Source organism: Primulina huaijiensis, chromosome 7, assembly GCF_012295235.1.
Source record: "Primulina huaijiensis isolate GDHJ02 chromosome 7, ASM1229523v2, whole genome shotgun sequence".
Lineage (NCBI taxonomy): Eukaryota > Viridiplantae > Streptophyta > Magnoliopsida > Lamiales > Gesneriaceae > Primulina > Primulina huaijiensis.
The window spans coordinates 3557875-3580484 of record NC_133312.1 but is presented as its reverse complement, the minus strand read 5'-3'; the positions used below and the strand labels follow the sequence as shown (position 1 = coordinate 3580484).

The window sequence follows — 22610 nt, the reverse complement described above, 5'->3', positions numbered from 1 at the left end:
AACAGCCTTGCTTAGAGTGCTATCCATTTTGTGTATGAGTGAGTCTCGAGGGAGAAAGTACGAACTATTAGTACTAAACCTTTTCTGTAAAAGTATAATTACTTATTTTAAGATATAAAATATTGATTTTGTGATCTATTTAAGATTTTCTTCCTAATACAAATATCAGAGTCATAGCTAGCTTGTTTGTATTTTATTCTATTCGATTATATATTTCCGAATTTTTGTGTCATTGGTTTGTATATAAGGGATGGGAGAGTGCGGCGCCGGACTCATTGCTAAACAATTTTGTTTAGGATACAATGTCGAATTTATTTATTTATATTATATTGAGAGTATGGGGAAATTGTAATTTTTTGTCTTTTTATCAATTTGATTTCTATTTTCTCAAAAGTTATGTTACTTTCAATTTTTTACCATTTTAATTTTTTTTTCATGATTCATAGTCATGTCGGTATCACATTAACATCATATCAACAATACAATAAAAAAATAACTAAAATTGCAAAAAAAACATAAATAAATTTGGCCAAAACTGCAATTTCTCCAATTACTTTTTAAATATATCTCTAATGATAATTAGTTTGTTTTTCTATGATATTTTAATACGTTAAAAATAATTGTCAGTTTCTAGAATCAATTGCATAATCGTCATTTTCTAAGATTTTTACAAAGTAATAAAAAAGAAAAATTACAATTTTATTCATATAAATTGACATGATTTACACAAGATTTTCAAAAGAACCACGACTTACTACTGGGATAATGCTGTAGAACCTTAGCCACGAAAGGTTTAAGGAATCGATAGCGGGAAATTCTCCTAGGACCTAGGAAAAAATGTTGGAAAGAGGTGAAAAATACATAAGCATTGAGGAAGAAATTGAACCAAGTTTCCTAAGAAAAAGATTCGGAGAAGAATAAAAAATCGACAAAATAATACATAAGACTAGAAACCACGCCAACCTAAAGAAATTCTACGTTTAAGAATGTCGACTCTTTGAATATTTTATTAGTTTTCTTTGGTTTCTGTGCAGATCAAAGATATTTTGGTCGTGATCTCAATTATTTTTCTATGTTAATTAATAAACTTGTTATTTCCTGATTTAGTTATGCTGGAAAAAATTTACCTCTGTCAACGAATGCTTAACTAAATGTCACCAACACCTGTAGTCATTAAAGGCTACCCATCTGTAAGAGGTTTGGCAAGCCCTATGCGACTGCCTCTTGACTCATGGGGTACATTAACACCCATGGGGTGGGTTCAAGACTTTCCCATGAGACAAAATCTTGGAAGTCTAATCCACTTTTCAACCACCTCAAGTTGCATATTATGTTACTATTTTCAAATTCTACTAGGAAGTCACGTAAACTATAAAAAATTCAAAAGGTCATAGAGACTATAAAAAATAAACAAAGAAGTCATAGCGGCTATAAAAAATAAATGAAAAATTCATAGTGACTATAAAAAATAAAATTAAGAAATCCTAGAGACTAAAAAAATAAATTAAATAATTCACAAAGCAACAATTATGGCAAATAAGTCACAATGCAACAATCCTAACGAGTATAAATACTTTTTTTAAGTCATAACGACTATTAAAAAAATCATCAAGTCACGGAGAGTAAAAAATTCAGCAATTCCTAGTGACTACAAAAAAATACCAGATAAGTCAACTTCTTGCATCCGGTGAGTCCACTCCACTCCATCGTCGCCATCACGTTAGCGCTTCCCGCACGTCGTTATCCATATGTTGGGATAAACACGGATAAACAATAATGCAATGAAAAAAATTATTTATCTCTTGTGTGAAACTAGCAGAAAATAATTTAAATAGATCGACTAAAATTCCACAAGCACAATCAAGCAAAATAAACAAGACAGACGATTTTTAATGGAGAAAACATCCACGCTACGATGAGTAAAAACCAAGCACCATAGTCCACATAAATAATCTCCAATATAAATAATAACAAGACTACAACAAGTCCACAACCAAAATCAATCAATATACAATCACAAATCACTATCAAAATATAACAATCTTGAAATAACAAGAAAATTAGATCTCGGAAATCTCCTGGCGTCTCTGGCTTTGCTTTGTGACGCATACCCACTAAGTTAACTCATGAGACTCATTCAAGTATTATCTACCACATTAATCTCCACCGGCTATTCGAATTTTCTCTAATCCGTTAACTTCAATTTTTTGGCTACATCGATGTTAATTGTGCACAAAAATGCAATCAGACAATGAATGAAACGATACTCTCATGTCCCAAGGTGGAAAAGATATGCAACCCGAAGAGTAGGACGAGATGAAGACTCGCAAAGAAATGGACGATTAATGAGATGGCCAGTTGTTCAAACACTATTGAAGAACAATAATCAAAAGATGTCTCTGTGAATGAAATTTGATAACCCCACGTGTTTATTTCTAATTTTCTAGCCTCATAAATTATGGTGGTCTTTATTTATAAACAAAAATATTGTCCGTTTCTGTGGACTAGGAAAATATCTCTGAACTTTATGAACAGATCGATGATTTGAAACAAACGACGCCCCGCCCTTCTTCTGGTCGAATAGGGGANACAAATTTGACGCAATTTTCTTCCTGATTTCTTCCAGAGAGCTGATGGCTAACAATTGCAGCTTCAATGATCCGTTGTATATTCACCCATCGGATACACCGGGAATGAATTTGGTCAGTGATCCGCTGATTGGTGTGGAAAACTATGGTATTTGGAGCAGAGCTATGCTGATCGCACTACGGGCGAAGAACAAAATTGCGTTGATTGATGGCAGTTGTCTAAGACCCCCAGTAGGTAGCCAAAATCTTCTTCAATGGGAACGATGCAATGCTCTTGTATTGTCATGGATAATGAATACAGTCTCAAAGGAGATTTTCGGAGGAATCATCTACGCATCAGATGCTTCATCAGTGTGGACTAATCTGAAGGAGCAGTTTGACAAGATCAATGGATCGCGAATCTTCTCATTACATAGAGATATTGGTCGCCTAACCCAAGGTAATAGTACTATCCCAACATATTACTGTAAGCTCAAGCAACTTTGGGATGAATACTCTGCTCTTGTGATCTTGCCTTCATGTGAGTGTGATGCTGCTAGAAGATATTTAGAGCACGACCAGCAGCAGAGGCTTCTTCAGTTCCTAATGGGGCTGAATGACAGCTACATGAATGTAAGGAGCCAAATTTTACTGATGAATCCATTACCTACCGTGGGGCAAGCTTTTTCCCTGCTGTCTCAGGAAGAATCTCATAGGGCATTATCATCAGTTGAGGCTCCTATAGCAGCTTTCTACACTAACAAGACAAAGGCAGGAAGTTCAACGAAGGATCGAGTGAATTTATTCTGTGATAATTGTAGTTGCAATGGACATACTAAGGAGAATTGCTATAAGCTTGTTGGTTACCCTCCATGGCATAACTTGTACAGAGCTCCGAATAAGGGACTGAACAAGAAGGTGTACAGAGACAACGGGAAGCAAGGAAGAATTTCAGGAGATGCTAACTTTGTAGAAGAAAGCATTGCTGCTCAATCAAAAATATCAGCTGGAGCTCCACATATCTTCACCCCAGATCAGTATGCTGAAATTCTAAAGCTACTAGGAAATCATAACATACAAAATGGATGTGACCAATGCTTTTCTCCAAGGGAGTTTGGATGAGGATATTTACATGAATCTTCCCCAGAGATACAACGTACAAGGAGAAAACAAGGTCTGCAAATTACAAAAATCTTTATACGGTCTAAAGCAAGCCTCTCGGCAGTGGAATCTAAAGTTCTCAAATATCATGATTGAGTTTGGTTACTGTCAATCTCAACATGATCATTCATTGTTCTTTAAACATGCTGATGCTTCAATTACTTTGCTCGTCGTCTATGTTGATGACATTGTCATCACAGGGAGTAGTTTGACAGCAATCACAGAGCTTAAAGAGTTTCTTCATTCCAAGTTGCAACTTGAGGATCTTGGGATTCTCAAATATTTCTTAGGCATTGAAGTTGCTCGTTCCAAACACGGTATTTACCTTAATCAACGGAAGTATGCTTTGGAACTCATTGCTGACACGGGCATGGCAGGGGCCAAGCCATTTGATACATCTATGGAACAAAACCGAAGGCTCACCAGCCACGAGCTGGATTCTAGTCTGCAACACGATCACAAAAGTACCCATGATGATGTTTTACTGCTTGATCCACATAAATATCAGCGCTTGGTTGGCAGGTTGATCTACCTGACCATAACTCGACCTGACATTTGTTATGCGGTCCAATCTCTAAGCCAATTCATGCATGCTCCGAAGAAGTCGCACCTCGATGCTGCCATTCGAGTGGTTAGATACCTTAAAAAAAATCCAGGTCAAGGTATCTTGTTACGACCCTGTACCTCCTTCTTTCTTACTGCATATTGTGATTCCGATTGGGCTGCTTGCCCCATGACTCGCCGCTCTGTTACTGGATATTGTGTTAAGCTAGGGGGCTCCCTCCTATCTTGGAAATCTAAGAAACAAAATGTTGTTTCACGCTCATCTGCCGAAGCAGAATACCGTGCAATGACAAACACTACTTGTGAAATCATCTGGATTGTTGGTCTTTTGCGTGACATGGGAATTCAGATTCGTGGACCTACAACGTTGCTTTGTGATAATATGGCTGCCATCCACATTGGCGCCAATCCAGTGTATCATGAACGGACCAAACATATCGAAATCGATTGTCATTTGGTTCGTGAGAAAATCAAAGAAGGCCTTATACGCACTCAATACATTCCTACACACCAACAGCTTGGGGACATTTTTACAAAAAGCTTGGGGAAGACTTCACATGCTTACTTACTCGGGCTTCTAGGTGTTTATGACCTGCATCAACCTTGAAGGGGGAGTCATACACATTTCAAGCTTGTTGCATAGTCTAAATGTGTTTTTTTTTTCTGTTCAAGCTTTGTGTTCACATCCACACCAAGCTTGAAGAGGGAGTGTTAATTGTACTAAATACAAAAACACGATTGTATTGTGTAGCTTTTTGGAAGCACGTTTCTTAGCTCATCTCTTGTAGTGTATATAAACATTTGTACAGCTAGCGGTTATTCTGATCAATTGACTGGAATACAATCCTTCTTCAGCTCATTGAGCTTTAGCTTAGGTTCTTCAGTTCTTGACAGAATTGAATTTGTGTTCCTCTTTAGATTTTTCAACATACATTTTTTCATGTAACATGGATGAGTGCAAACATGGAACTCTATATTTCATAATTTGTAATGTACTTTTTACCGGAGACTTTTTCAAGTAGTTGCACCAGTTTCATTTTAAAAATCGGAACAAATTGATTTCATTTTTTCAAGATTAAGAACTTCGAGGATGTAATCCAGGCATTGCCAACAAATTTGTACATGTAAGTTTTCTAAAATCTAACCAAAACCAACCTCCATGGTCCATAGGCCAGTATAAATATGAAAAGTTGGAAGGAAAAAAACACATGCCACGAACTAGATTTTAGAAAAAAGTCCAACTAGCTGCGCCTTTTCCGCAAGCTTCCACCGCCTCTTGCGGCGGCGATCTTCATCTGAATATTCTCCAACTGGGATTTCGGGCAAGGAATCTGAATCCCGCCAGGGTGATTGAATCCGTAAAGGTTTTCAGCCTCCTTCAACAGCTCACCAAACAACGGATGATTAAAGTAAATTACAGGCACCAAAACTCGAGAAGTGTCGTCCTCCTTATCACCCACGTACACCGCAAGGTGCCCTTTCGGTACACTCGCGGCCTGTAAATTTGGTCGTCCAATTGGTCGATGCCCAACCCGAATGTAACCCGAACTGGTCTTGCGTGAGCAGAGGCCCTTAGTTCCCAATTTCAAGAACTTGACCCACTTGCAGAGCTTGGAAACAGGTCCCTTCTGCGGTTCCAGACGCTCGTACGCGGCGGTTCTCCGCCGCGCACGACGGTGGATGAACCAGTTGAAGACTTTGACCAGCTTGCGTCCGAGCCTGAATCCCCTGGTCTTTCCCATGTTTGAATACGAGCGAAAAGGCTCAATGATGGTTTTGGATGAGCTTTATTCAAAATCCACGAAAACTTATCAAAATCGGTATGCTTTTGCACATTTCCGCTGTTGTGCGTTGTTTTCAGTGCCACCATTGTTGGATGCTGAGTTGTGTATTTAAGGACGCATTGGCGTGGAGGTGGACATTCTTGGAGTGGAAGAAGTGAAACTCACAAGGGGCTGTTTGGAATTTTGGTTAATAAATAATGTTTAAAATGAACCCCCCAAAAAAAAAACGTGGAAACTAAAAGGAGCATTATAACCATTGAGGCGTCGGACCGTCAAATTATTCAAAAAAATCACATATTTATGTAGAGTGATAGATTTTAAAATAGTAGAAAAAAATAATTGGATGTAGTATAAATTTTTCAAAAATTATAAAATAATTTTTCGAATATTTTTTTGATGTAAAATAATTTAATTTTCGAGTGTCACGACAAATATTAAATGATATTGGCTTTTATGATATTTTGTAATCTCAAACATTTAAGAGTGATGTTACATGTATATCCATATTTGTACATCAATTTGTACAACACAAAAAATTCAATGCAAAAATTCAATTTGTCAAAATCTCACTATATATTGAATACAAAATCTCGTGATATTGAATACAAAATCTCGTGATATAACAATAAAATCTCGCGATATAATGGTTGTAAATATCGAATATATTGATTGTACTTTTAACATTATTCAAATTTCAACATTTAAATAAGAAATCCGAAGTTTGTGCGTGGAACACAGGCTGTTCAAACATAAATTCGAAGATCGCAAGTCCACCAATTAAATCTTAATCGAATCGAATGCTTCGAGGTCCGTATTAGATTTTGACATTAAGATACTGGTAATATTCTGAAATTCTTGACTATAAACTTTTTTATATTTCCTTGTTAATTATATTCCCATAATTTAAACATTTTATCGTATAATGTAATTATTAACATGTGCACAATATGGTTGCCCAGAATCGATTCCCAGTATATTAATAAACTCTACTATATACTAATTTTGAGATAAATACAAATCAATAGTTAAAATTATTTGATAATATCTTGGAAACAGATCCTATCTAATTTATTGTATATAAAATTAAAAAAAAAATGTGCTGAAATTTTAAAAATAAATAATATATTTTTAAAATTTTAGTTTATTGTATTTTTTTCCTTAGCCAAGCAAAAGATATTTGATGTTGAGTGTATTTGATGCTATAGCTTACCTAATATTCAATTGCAATTTTTAATAAATCCAAATGCTGCGATTTTTTAAAATGCTAGAGAGAACTAACAAGTTCTTTATCATAATATATCATATAACTGCTTACTAGTTTTTTCGATTATGGCACATTTATCATAACCAAGAATGAATAATTAGAGCGTGAAACAGTCTAATATATAACAGTTAGTCTGTCTTTGATACTATATTAAGATTGTGGTTGATTTAAACCTAACGTAACTACAAAAACTAACTCAAGAATGTGATTGTCTAAGTTCATATGTCTAGCCGGTTTGAAACAAAAATCAGCACAGAAGAGAAATGTGTAAGGCTATTTTTGTACGTTTTGAGTTTATCGAGAGAAAAAAGCTTTCGATAGTTATGAACATTTGGCAACTAGCAAGTCATACTGCGAGCATAAGGCCATCTCCAACCTATTACGCTATCTTAGTGTCGCACTAACTTTAAAATAGTGTAATTCTTACACCAAATATAAAATTAATCTCCAACCCATCAACTCTAAACTCTACATTAAAAGGAATATTCTCGGAATATTCTCTATTATTTTATTAACAACAAATAATTTATTTCACAAAATATTTATAAACACAATAATTAAAATATCACTAATATCTAAATCATTTCTATATTAAAATTCATTAAATATAGTAATGAATTAAAATATTAATTAATATATTTTTATAATTACTTTAAAAAATTTTAATATTTAATATTAATTTTAAATACTTAAAATTATTACTTAATTAAATGTAATTAACTAATCATTCAAAAAAATTACAATCACACATATAAATATTTTGAACATAAATTACTAACATACAACCAATATTCAAATGATGCTTATAAAATAGAAATGACACACAAATATCCAACTTTTAATTAACGGAATTACTATATAAATCCCATAAATGGTCGATTAGTGCATCTCGTAGTGCGAAGTGAGCCTCTCTGTCCCTTATGTTTTTATACCGAGCAAGAAATTCTTGAAATCTTATATTTTGATCCGTAACCATTTTCACATTTGGAGTTGGTGCTTTCAACGCATCTTCGATTGGTGTATCCAAGTCACGCTCATCTTCGATAATTATATTGTGCATTATAATGCATGCATTCATTATATCTTGCAAGTGTTTCTTCTGCCAAGCACATGCTAGAGATGATACAATTGCAAATCGTGATTGAAGTACTCCAAATGCGCGTTCGACATCTTTCCTACATGACTCTTGTTTCATTGCAAAATATTTGTTTTTGGGACCGCGTGGATCATGAATTGTTTGCACAAGAGTTGACCATTTAGGATATATGTCATCGGCTAAATAATATCCTTGATGATACTCTTTTCCACCAATAAAGTAATTTGCTGGATGAGCGATACCTTGCGCAAGATTTGAAAAAAGATTGGATGCCTCGAGAACATTGATGTCATTGTTAGACCCTGGCATACCAAAAAATGCATGACATATCCAAAGATCATAGTCAGCAACCGCTTCCAAAATAATGGTCGGAGAACCACTACGACCCGCGTATTGTCCTGCCCATGCTGTTGGGCAATTTTTCCATCTCCAATGCATACAGTCCAAGCTTCCCAACATTCCAGGAAATCCACGTTTTTCACCAATATGCAGTAGTCTATCAATATCAATGGAGGTAGGTGACCTTACGTATCGCTCTGCAAACACCTCTACAATATCCCGACAAAAACGTTGAAGGCATTATTGAATTGTAGTTGATTCTCCTATCTTAATATATTCATCAGCAGCATCCGTTGGTGTACCGTATGCCAACATCAACATTGCAGCAGTAATTTTTTGATTAGTAGAGAGTCCCAGCTGACCAAGACCATCTACTCGTTGTAGGAAATAACGATCATGATTCTTTACAGCTTCAACCATACGAAAAAAAGGCCTCGTGACATTCGAAAACGTCTTCGAAACATTGCTTCATTGTATCTTGGATTATCAGCAAAATAATCGTTGAAAAGATTACGATCCGCCAATTCTCGATCACGCGGAATTACGATATGACCGGGAATCGACCCTCCATGTTTGACTTCAACTTCATGTTGCTCAGCATATGAAGCCGCTAAAATTGTGTTATTGGTTGCTGGACTCCTCAATAAATTTTCTGTTTCGTTGATGGACTCAAATTGATCTTGAACATGTGAATCAAATTCATCAGATGAGCTAGATGATGCTGAATTAAAAAAATGAAAATTTTGATAATCCATGATGTATATTGATAGTTGAAAATTTTGAAGTACGAGTTGGATAACTTCATATGATTGATATTATATAACAAAACCAAATCTATTCACATTATCTTTTATCATCTATCCAAAAATTCTGAACCGATTTATACACCGTCGGATTAGATTTCATTTAATCCGAACCATAGGATCTTTAACATATATCCAAAAAAATCTAATCTGATTTATTCACCGTCGGATTAGATTTCATTTCATCAAAACCATAAGATCTTTATTTATCATTTATAAATAAATGATAAGTACTAATAATAATAAAAAATAAATAATAATAATAATAATAATAAAGTTATCATACATCGATGATAAGGATATGATATTATATACAATACACACAAATTGCCTAATAATAATAATAATAATAATAATAATAATAATAATAATAGGATCATTATCCTATATCCAAAAAATCCGATTCGATTTATTCACCATTGGATTAGATTTCTTTCAGTTGGAACCATATGATCATTATCCTATATCTACAAAATCTGATCCGATTTATACTCCGTCGGATTAGATTTCATTTAATCGGAACCGCATGATCTTTATCCTCTATACGAAAAATCTGATCTGATTTGTTCACCATTGGATTAGATTTCATTCAATCACAACCATTAACTTTATATCATCTAGTATCACTCATTCTATATATAGATATAACATAATTTCATTTCGAGTCACCATTATCATTCTCTATATAATAAATATTATACTTATCTCCCAACATATTTTTGTTTCAATGGCTTCGAATGCACGAACTGCTTCTTATTCATATCAAGAAGACATACACCTTTGTCATGTTTATCTTGACATTTCCCAAGATCCTATCATAGGCATAAACCAATCTCGAAATCAATTTTGGAGTCGTGTCGAGCAAAGCTACAACAGTTCCAGAGCACCCGACATGACTGAAGTTCGTAACAAAAATCTGTGCAATCTCGTATGGGCTTAATATTGGCGGCGATTAGTAAATTGAACGCATGCATCCAACAAGTTGAACAACTCCATCCAAGCGGTGCTTCAGATATGGATATTGTGAGTTTTGTTTTGATAGAATATCTATACTTATATTATTATCAGTTTTTTATATTATTTAACTTAACTTTAATTTCATATACAGATAATTCGTGCAAAAGAGTTAATGAAACAGGGTTCTAATTTCAAGAAAGGTTTTAAGTTTGATCATGTATGGTCTATTATGAAAGATATGGAAAAATTTGCAGCTTCGTCAAATCATTCACGGTCAACAATTCAAAGAGGTATTGAATTTTTCGACTCTCAACAATCGGACACACAAGCAACGGATTACCCCAAATCAGCGTCCCTTGGATTATCACCATTTGAGATTAATTTAAGTGATGAAAATATTGGTGGTACTTCGTCATAGCGGCCACTTGGAGTGAAAAAAGCAAAATTAAAAAAGAAAAAGATGAATATATGTCACAGACAATCGAATCAATGAGATTAGGATAAGAAAAAATTCTGAAAATAATCCAAACTGGAAATGCTTATCGTGAACATAACAAAGAATTACAGATAAAACGTATGCAACAAACTGAACGAAAATTGGAACAAAATGAAACAAAAATAGAACAAAATCGACAAATGTTGGATTTGACTAGGTTTCAAGAATAAAACAAAATTTTGGTAATCGATCTCAACTCAATTCAAGATCCATCTTTGCGTGAAAATTTTAGGGCCGAACAGTCAAGAATTTTGAGTGAGAGGGAAGAAAGGAAACGTGCACGTGAGAGTCTCGACTATGGAAAATATTTTTGAGACATTGGAGGATCTGGATCCAGCTTACCTCCGTTTTAAATTTAAATGCTTGTCATCCTTATTTTATTGTATTGTGGTATGATTTTTAATAGTTTGTTGTTTATTATCTTGTTTAGGTTTATGTTGTATCATTATCTTTGATTTTAAGTGTTGTTATCTTATTTTATTTTATGTTGTATTGTAATGTCCATTTTAATAATTTAGTGTTTTTTATGTTTGTTTATTTAATTATGTATCATTTTCTTTGATTTTCAAAAAAGTAGTGTTTGAAATCTTAATTTTTTTTTGTACTTGTATCTTTGTATTCAATATTAATTAATTTAATTATAACTACATAATTAAGATATTCATGGCATATTTTATACTATTTTATTTACTACAACTAATTTATCACAAATAATTTTTTAACATAATAATATTATCTTTATTAATTATGTATTAAATTAAAATATGCAAGTTTTTTAAATCACTTTGTTAAAATTTATTGTTTGAAATAATACATTTTTATAATTATATTAGATTATAAAACTAATTATATAATATTTAGAGTTTAAGTAAAATTACAATAAAAAATAATTCCAAAAAAAAAAAAACAACAACGCTATTGCTACAGTGTTGCACCAAATTTGGTGCAACACGGTAGCAAATCTCTATTTTGGTGTCAAACATAGCGCTGGTTGGAGCAATTAACTCTGCACCAAAATGGTGTTTGCAGGGTTGGAGTTGCTCTAGGAAGTGTACACTAACTTTTTATGTATTATTATATTGCATTAGTTTTAAAACAATCATTCAATCTAATACACTAAAAATCTGAGACTAGAGTTTACCATATTTATATTTGAGTAGGTCTCTTATGAGACGGTCTCACGAATCTTTATTTGTGAGACGGGTCAACCATACCAATATTTACAATAAAAAATAATATTCTTAGCATAAAAAATAATATTTTTTATGGATGACCCAAATAAGAGATCTGTCTCATAAAATACGAACCGTGAGACCGTCTCATACAAGTTTTTGCATTTATATTTTGTCCAAAAAAAATACCATAATTATCCTATCGGCCTTCACGTCATCAATCTCATATATTTTTTAAGACAAAAATGTATATTTATTGCAGGAAACTTAAAATTCAATGAAGAATGGTAATGAAATTGATATTTATATGATTAGGAAATATATCTGATTAAAATATGCCGATTAGAATTTTTCCCAACTCGCTCTTCTTCTTCATCATCATCATCATCATCATCATCATCATCATCATCTCTCTCTATTTTAGTTTATTTTGTTTCAACAAACATTTTTCTTCTACCTTTTCTTTACTCTGGGTTTAGGCATTGGGCTATGATGTGTTGTATTAAGTCCACTTTGATTTTGGGTCATGGGCCTGAAGTACAGATGAGTTGAGCCTTACATCTGATTCAGAAATAAAATTAAGGTAAAGATATATAATTATTTTATATTTTATATTGATATGAAAAGTTGAAGAGTCCCCAATCTCAATATACGTTTGTTATAATAAAGTTTGATGTACATATACGATCGATATAAAATTAATACTTCGAAAATATTAATTATATTGGTTTGATTTACGTATGGCCTACTGTTATTTGAGTTTGCCTCAACTTTACTCCAAACCTCTTTTTCTAAAAATCCCATTAAAATAATATATATAAATAAAATAAAATAAATATTAATTAAAATGTCAAAATGGGTCTAGAGACAAATAAACAGACGACAAGTGACGCCATGTTTTAAGCTGTTGCTTTACTTTTATATATTGTATATTGCTTTCTTTGTAAAACTATAAAAAAAAATAAATAAACAATATATTTACTTGCTGAACTATATTAATTTTACCTTTTACGTTTTACTACAAATAAATTTCAATATTATGCCTGCTTTGCTTATTTCACATATATCCTTAATCGACTTCTATTGTTTGCAAATATAGCTATAAAAAGCTATTCTTTGTAGTAAAAGTTTTTTCCCCTTATCAATAACAAGTTAATAATACTGGCGAGGGGCTTTTTCCCCTAAATTGTAGGGGAAGAAGGAAGATCAAGTGAAGGTATAGAGATTAACATATCGGCACGCCTAAGACACCAAAAAACTTCATAACTTAGTAGGTGGACCCATTTTACAATCCATAGTTATTGTGTAAAAAAATATAGGAATAACATTCATTAATATTACCACATATAGTTTTTCTAAGAGGTTTACACATTCTAAAAGTTAGTGCACCTGACGCATGCAACAATATTTTTTATAATCTATTTGGTTTATATTTAAATGATGATCAAAATTTAATAATAAAAAATAGTGATGGACTACATTATAATTTTGATATATGAATTAAAAAATAAATAGAAAAAAGAAAGAGCAAAAAAAGAGCAAAATATGAATTGAACCTACAACTTGAAGTTTATGATACAAATGATCTATCCGCTAAGTTACATATGACTTACATTGAAGTTTTAAAACTTTATTAATCTATATAATTATTAAAACAGACCATGACACCAAAAATTGGTTACTCGAAGAATCTCACACTTTATGGTGCACGTACGCATCTTCGCTAAGAGAATTGAGGAGACTTTAATTATATAACCGGGAAAATGGGGTTCGATGACGTGCATGTGGTCTACTCAGCGTACACATGTCAATGAATTGGTGATATGGCGAGTGACTACTATGCGCCACTAGGACGAGTAAGATGGTAGCCGTCACGAGACGTTGGATGGTGATCTGAAGAGTAAGAATGAAGAGATGTAATCTTTTCATAGTTGGTGCAATCAGAACCGTTGGATAATGATCAGATGTGTTAGATTAATCTAGATCAAGGGGATTAAATCTAGATCGAGATCATTGGTCGAGATCTGCTGGATCTAGGTTGGCATGTTTGCATTCAAAGGTTGTGATCATCTTAAAGAGATTTGATATGGATCGTACAATTCAAATGGACGCACTATAGCGAATTTGTTCAAAAGATGTGATCCAGTAGTTGTGGATGACTAAATGGGGCATGATCTATACCATTAGATTATGATATGACAAATAACATTAAATTTAAGCCTAGAGTCACAACTAATCGCGGAAGGCCCTTCCAACCCATGGAATGGTATAAATAGACCTCTGCCTCATAATAAAATAAGGTTACACTATCAAAACTCAAAAAAATAAACGTGCATTTTCATCAACTGCATAAAATTTTCATTTGTCATACTGAAAGTTCAAGAAGCGTATTAGAATTTTACCCTGGTTTTGTGATTTGGAATGTTCATTTCGCAAATCACAAGTTGTTATATCTTAAAATATGATTTCTTCATTACATAAGGACCATGTGTGGGATAAATTCGTGTTAAAGATATAGAGCTCGACTCTAGTATCGACTTACTTTATGTTTCTTGCTCAATTTTAGATTTGCACCTCTTCCACCAGTAACAATAATTATCTTGGTATGACCACTTCAAAATTACAATTATCACTTTTATTTTTAATTAATTTACTAATTATTTATTTGATAACTTATCTAACAAAAATGAAAATTACTCACAGAAGTACACAATATTTTTTAATCAATTAAATAATTTTTTTTAGATAACTATAACGAATAGCTTGGAAAAAAATTAAGAAAAAAAATAAGAAGTCGATCCCCTATATAACAAAGAACAATAAAAATAAAAATACATAAAAAAGACAACGTCAAATTCCAAATTATTTCATTAAAAATATTAAACATAAAGAACGATTATGTAAGCATACAATACGAACATATATCGCCAACGATATTGATTTTGATAGTTTGTAGACCTTAGATAAATTTAATATAATATACAATCCATGTATATTGGATCATGCAAGAATTCGAAGAAAATGTGACACAATCTATACATATTATAAAAGTGTGAACCAATGTCAAAGTTTTTCTATGGTGTATTGTCAACTTTGTGCTTAGTTTGTACATACAGGAGAAATTTAGTGAGGATATTTTTGTAAAATCAGTTATTATGATCAGGACAAAATTGTCAAACTATATTTATGCTAGATAACGATCAAGTTGCCAAAAAATATGAAACTCTAAAATTATTTGATTTTTATTTTCTTGTAGATGAATTGAACAAACTTTTTCACAAAAAAAATATTAATTTGAAAAGATTGAAATACCAAATTATATTGGTTTTATTTGCTTATAGATGAAGTGAGAAGAATTTTTAACAAAAAACTTAATTTGTAGATTTTTTTCACAAAAAAGTTAATTTGTAGAAGATTAAAATACCAAAATTCTTTGGTTTTAATTGCTTGTAAATAAAGTGAAAATATTTTTTTCACAAAAAACTTAATTTGTATATTTTTTAAAAAAATTGCTATTATCATCTATTTTTAAATATTAAATGAAATAGTTATACAATATGTGAGACAATGAAATTAATTGTTTAACAGTTATGCGTTAAATTTATATATTATGAGAACTGATTTTGGAACTGAAGCCAAGAAAAATTAGTTTTGATTTTGGTTTCAGTGTTCCTGAAAATAATGATCGAGTTAAAAAGTGTTATTAAAACCTTTAAATTTCTTATTATTTATAGCTAAAATATTTGAATTTTTCTAAGATATTCATATTTTATGATATTATTAATATATTAACACTCATAATTGAATTCTACTAAATAATTTATTAAACTCTTTATTTTCAATTCTTAGTTTAAAAACCAAAAAATATGTTAGTATTAAACTTCATATTATTATATTATTATATACTTATCATGTTATTCTACGTATTGCATATATAATTAATTTTTTCATATTTCTTCTTGTGATACTATAATTTATTGCTTAATTAGAAAATGCACTAAAAATATAATTATAAATTTGCATTAAAATAATAAAATATGATATAGAGAGAAAATTAAAAAGATAAAACATTTAAAGGTAGTATAAATATGAATTAGTTGAGAAAATTAATTAGGAGTTACATTTTATTCTTGAAATGATATAAATTACTACAATCAATGTAATTGTAATGATAATTCATTAGCAATTTGTTAGAATTTTACATATATATCCTTATTGAATTTTTGGATTTTTATAAATAAAGTATAGATTATCATGGGTCCTTCATATATATAATTTTTTGAAGTTTTTTTTTAAAAATCTATATACTTAGTTTGTACATACTGGAGAAATTTAGTGAGGATATTTTTGTAAAATCAGTTATTATGATCAGGACAAAATTGTCAAACTACATTTATACTAGATAATGATCAAGTTGCCAAGAAAAATAAAACTCTAAAATTATTTGATTTTTATTTTCTTGTAGATGAATTGAACAAACTTTTTTCACAAAAAATATTAATTTGAAAAGATTGAAATACCAAAATATATTGGTTTTATTTGTTTATAGATGAAGTGAGAAGAATTTTTCACAAAAAACTTAATTTGTAGATTTTTTTTCACAAAAAAGTTACTTTTTAAAAGATTAAAATACTAAAAATTCTTTGGTTTTAATTGCTTGTAAATAAAGTGAAAATATTTTTTTCACAAAAAACTTAATTTGTATAAGAATATGATATTAAATATCTTTTATTTTACATTAAGTAAGATTAATTATTTTAAGACGAATAATTAAACTAATGAAGTCAAATAATTAAACTAATTTTCTTTTTGTTTTACCAAGGTTGGTGTTATTAAGAAAGTTCGACATTTAATTGCATCTACAAAACGATACAAGAATTATTAGATATAAATATAGATAATCCTAATAAATATTTAGTGGGTATTTATTCTATCTATATTTCTTTATCAAATAGAAAGTCGACTAATATTTTTCAAAGTCTTGGTTTATTATTAAAATTTAACGATATAAGATTGCATAAACATCAAAAACAAAGTCGACATAACAATTACTTTATGAGATATTCTTGCAATTAACGAATGAGTATTTTTATAAGAGATATATACTGACAAAACATTTACAGCTTTTTGTAAACTTAAAAGATATATCTTTGAATGTAAATTTTTAAAATTATGATAAATAAATTTTTATAAAAATTATTCATTAGCATTACTCACTACTTCTCCATAGACAATGTCAAAATTATTTGGTTTTTATTCACTTGTAGATGAAGTGAACAAATATTTTTCACAAAAATATTTGTTTGAATGTGATTTATTTTATTTTGTAGATTTATAATCTTTTGAATGATTTTATCTATGCAAGAAGTTTATCTTTAATTTGGTGATGATGTTTTTGTAAAATCAATTATTATGATGATGTCAAAATTGTCAATCTATGTATGTTAGGTAAGGATCAAGTTGCCAAGAAGACCGAAACTCCAAAATTCTTTGGTTTTTATTTTCTTGTAGATGAATTGAACATATTTTTTTCACAAAATATTAATTTGAGAATATTGAAATACAAAAATTCATTGGTTTTATTTGTTTATAGATGAAGTGAAAATAATTTTTTCCCAAAACAATTAGTTTGTAAAATATTGAAATACAAAAATTCTTTTGTTTTATTTGATTGAAAATATAGTGAATTTTTTTCACAAAAAAAAAAACATAATTTTGTGTAAGGACATGATGTTAAATATCCTTTATTTTACATTAATTAAGATTATTTAATTTAAAACGACGAATTAAAATAATGATGCCAAATAATTAAATCATGTGGGTTGGTGTCATGAAGAAGGTTCAACAGTTAATTACATTTCACAAAAATGATACGAAGCATTATCGAATATAGAAGAAAGATGACCTTATAAATATTTCGTGAGTATTTATTCTATCTATATTTCTTTATAAAAAAAATCCAACTAATTTTTTTCAAAGCCTTAGTTTCTTTTTAAAATTTAACAATATATGATTGAATACATATAGTTTTACTAATTTTAACTATTTTTCGTCTTTGTAAAGGTCAGAAACTATAACAATTGCTTATTTAATGATCTTGCAATTGACGAAAATGTATTTTTATAAAAGATGGATATAAACAAATCAATTATAGCTTTATGTAATCTGAAATGACATATCTTTGAAGGTAAAATATTAAAATTATTATGAATAAATCTTTACAAAAATTTATATTATTCATTAGCATTACTCAATATTTCTCCTTATGATTGATAATAAGAAAGGTCAAAATTATTTGGTTTTTATTTGCTTATAGATGAAGTGAACATATATTTTTTAGAAAATATTAAATTGAATATTTGTTTTATTTTGTAAATCTATTATCTTTTGAATGGGTTTATATATGCAAGAAGTTTCTCAAGAAAAAAATTAATATATAAAATTTAATACTTCCAATAATATAGTATGAAATATAAAAAAAATATGTTGATCTTAATTTTGAATTTTTGTATTTAAATAATATATTGCATAAATCTGTTATATCACTAAGAGTTGAACAATTTTTGATAAAATAATATCATATTAATTAAATCATATTTTTCAGTTGTCTAGAACATGAAATAACCAAAATTCATTGGTTTTAATTGCTTGTAGATTAAGTTAAAAGATTTTTTTTAAAAAAAAAACATAATCTGTAGAAGACTGAAATAACAAAATTCTTTGGTTTTTTTTGCTTGTAGATTAAACAAAAAAAAATTCCAAAAAATACTTAATTTGTGTGGAGACCTGTAGAGGCATCAAATAGAGAAGAATATACATTTCTTCTCAAAATGGAGAAAATGATTTAAATAATTTATAATTGAACACATTCAAAATATAAGAAAAAATTTCAATAACGAAACATTGAATGAAAAAAAATATCAGTAGATTCCGAACAACAAGAAATTAAAAAGAAAAAAGATGATCATCAATTGTCTCAATTGTAACAATATTGAAATATAAGTAATAGAAGATGATAACAACACAAGAATGAATATTGAGGATAATTAAATTATTGCACAGAAATATTTTCAGCATCAAAATTATTATAAAAAAAAGATGTCAAACAAAAGAATTAAAAAATACAGATATGAAACTGCAAATGAGTGGATTTGAAGTTTACGATGTTACTTCACTAAATAACAAAAATACATTTGAATGTATTGAAATCCTTCCATTCAAGAATAACCTTAGATTTATAACACATAAAATTTTTAAACAAATATCTTTTGCACTCATTTTATTTAATATTTGTTGTACAAATTATATTACATTGAATTTCTCACGGATAATGTTAAAAGAACAACCAATATATCGTACTGCGATATTTACAACAATTATATCGTGAGATTTTGTTATTGTCTAATGAGATTTTATATTTAATTTATCACGAGATTTTGATAAATAAAATTGTATTGATTTTTTTGTGTTGTAAGAATTATTGTACAAATTTGGTTGTAAATGTGGCATTACTCATTTTCTATTGACTAAAATAACATGAAAATCATTAATATATAATTTTTTGTAAATTAATATCTTCCGATCTCATTTCTTTAACAACAATTATTGACAATAGAAATGTATTTTTACGTGCGTCGCACGTGTCTTTACCTAGTTAACTCAAAAATATGAAACCCACGTCACACCAGCTGCCGCCACCGAAGAGAAGTCCAAACCAGATAAATTGTGAAGAATTTTAAAAATTCAAAAGAATGTATTATTTGAAAATAAAAATGAAAAGTTAAATTTTTAGTTAGATTTTTTGATAATTAAATCATTCTAATATTAGTTTTTTTATTAAAATATAAAAAAAAATCTTGAATTAGAGAACACATCTCTCTTCAAAATTGTTAAAGATGAGAGTGTTCAAAGAGATTTTCATTTATTTACCAAAATATCATAATCATTTTTTAAAAATCAAATCACCATGAGACCAACGACGAGACTTTGATTAAATTAAGCAAAAGCTAATACAAAATATGATATTAATGAACATAAAAATTGATTTTTAAAATATTTATTGCAAAATCATTTTTTTAGAAGTTGCAAACAGTACTATTTTATAATCCTCACGGAACATAACTTTTAAAATCGGAATTAAGAACTGATAAAGAAAAAATGTGCTTACACGATCGTTTTCAAGCTTGTTAGTCTACACATGAATTTTTCAATCTATTATTTACTTACATATTATATACATTTATGCATATGCATGTGCATGTGTGTGTATAGTATGATATATACTGATTCATTTGTCACTAAACAATTTGTCAAAATTTCTCTTCATGTTATACAATACTTTTAGATACTTTTATTCATATTAGGTAAAGACACGTGTGACGCACGTGAAAATACATTTCCGTTATCAATAATTGTTGTTAAAGAAATGAGATCAGAAGAGATTAATTTACAAAAAATTATATATTAATGATTTTCATGTTATTTTAGTTAATAGAAAATGAGTAATGTTACATGTACAACTAAATTTGTACAATAATTTTTACAACAAAAAAAAATCAACAAATTTTTTTTTTCAAAATCTCATGTTAAATTAAATATAAAATCTCATTAGACAATAACAAAATCTCACGATATAATTGTTGTAAATATCGTAGTACGATATATTGGTTGTTCTTTTAACATTATCCGTAGAAAATTCAATGTAATATAATTTGTACAACAAGTATTATAAAATGAGTGCAAAAGATATTTGTTTAAAAATTTTATGTGTTATAAATCTAAGGTTATTCTTGAATGGAAGGATTTCAATACATTCAAATGTATTTTTGTTATTTAGTGAAGTAACATCGTAAACTTCAAATCCACTCATTTCATGTTAATTATGATATATTTTAAGTCCACCCAATAATGATGTACTTTGAAATTCATTCTACTTCATATAAATAATAATATGTAAATAAGTCGTTTGTAGATTCAATATTCTATCGTTTCATTGTTAATAATAAAATTATAATTCTAATACATGAATTTGAAATCAATTCATCCAAGCGCAATCTAAATAAATTAATAATTGTTGAAAAACATATTAGTAATAAATCTTATAATTTTGTATAAATTAGGGAGAAAATATAGTATAGAATTGATATCATAATAATAATTAAAATTAAATTTGAGAGAAGAAAAAATTATATTACATAGCGTTGATCATTTATTTTACCACGTGCAACTTATTTATGAAAAATAAAAATACAATATAGCTAGATAATATATTATAAATCTTAAATTAAATTATTGTATCAAATGTTTTCTTCCTTTATATTTTCAATTTTTATTGCTTTCACGATTTTTTTTTTCATTATCTTTTTCTTCTTTGTGAAAAAAAAACAATATTCTCATCATTTTCATTAGCAAATCTTATGGTGCTGTCGACATCAATCATTTGCATTTTCATATCTGTATTTTTTGATTCTTTTGTTGGACGACTTCTTTTTTTATAATAATTTTGATGCTGAAAATCTTTCCGTGCAACAATTTAATTATCCTCAATATTCATTCTTGTGTTGTTATTGTCTTCTATTATTTATATTTCAATATTGTTACAATTGAGACATTTGATGATCGTCTTTTTTTTTTAAATTTCTTGTTGTTTGGAATCTACTGATATCTTTTTGCATTCAATGTTTTCGTTGTTGAAATTTTTTCTTATATTTGAATGTGTTCAATTATAAATTATTTAAATCATTTAGTTTATTTTGAGAAGAAATGTATATTCTTCTCTATTTGATGCCTCTACAGGTCTCACACAAATTAAGTTTTTTTGTGAAATTTTTTTTCGTTTAATATACAAGCAAATAAAACCAAAGAATTTTGTTATTTCAGTCTTCTAAAAATTATGTTTCTTTTTTGTAAAAAATCTTTTAACTTAATCTACAAGCAAATAAAACCAATGAATTTTGGTCATTTCATCTTCTAGACAACTGAAAAATATGATTTAATTAATATGATATTAATTTATCAAAAAGTGTTCAACTCTTAGTGATATAACAGATTTATGCAATATATTATTTAAATACAAAAATTCAAAATTACGATCAACATATTTTTTTTATATTTCATACTATATTATTGAAAGTATCAAATTTTTATATATTAATTTTTTTTCTTGAGAAACTTCTTGCATATATAAACTCATTCAAAAGATTATAGATTTACAAAATAAAACAAATCATATTCAATTTAATATTTTGTGAAAAATATATGTTCACTTCATCTATAAGCAAAATAAAAACCAAATAATTTCGTCCTTTCTTATTATCAATCATAAGGAGAAATATTGAGTAATGCTAATGATAATTTTTGTAAAGATTTATTCATAATAATTTTAAAAATTTACCTTCAAACATATGT

The 22610-nt window shown here is 29.1% G+C and overlaps 2 protein-coding genes and 1 pseudogene across 2 annotated transcripts; 2 read left to right on the top strand and 1 right to left on the bottom strand.

Annotated features, from left to right (window-relative positions):
* Positions 1-2633: 2633 nt before the first annotated feature.
* On the top strand, positions 2634-3689 carry LOC140980802 (uncharacterized). The gene has a single exon (XM_073446854.1). It carries the CDS (start codon positions 2634-2636, stop codon positions 3687-3689), a length of 1056 nt encoding a protein of 351 aa, XP_073302955.1.
* Positions 3690-5334: 1645 nt separating this feature from the next.
* LOC140981503 (auxin-responsive protein SAUR36) lies at positions 5335-6178 on the bottom strand. The gene has a single exon (XM_073447919.1). The coding sequence runs from the start codon at positions 6032-6034 to the stop codon at positions 5534-5536; it is 501 nt and encodes a 166-aa protein (XP_073304020.1). The 5' UTR covers positions 6035-6178; the 3' UTR covers positions 5335-5533.
* Positions 6179-9926: 3748 nt separating this feature from the next.
* On the top strand, positions 9927-11380 carry LOC140980280 (uncharacterized; annotated as a pseudogene).
* The last annotated feature ends 11230 nt before the right edge of the window (positions 11381-22610 follow it).

Coding starts and splice junctions, on each gene's coding strand:
- LOC140980802 (XM_073446854.1), top strand. CDS start 2,634: ATGGCTAACAATTGCAGCTTCAATGATCCGTTGTATATTCACCCATCG.
- LOC140981503 (XM_073447919.1), bottom strand. CDS start 6,034: ATGGGAAAGACCAGGGGATTCAGGCTCGGACGCAAGCTGGTCAAAGTC.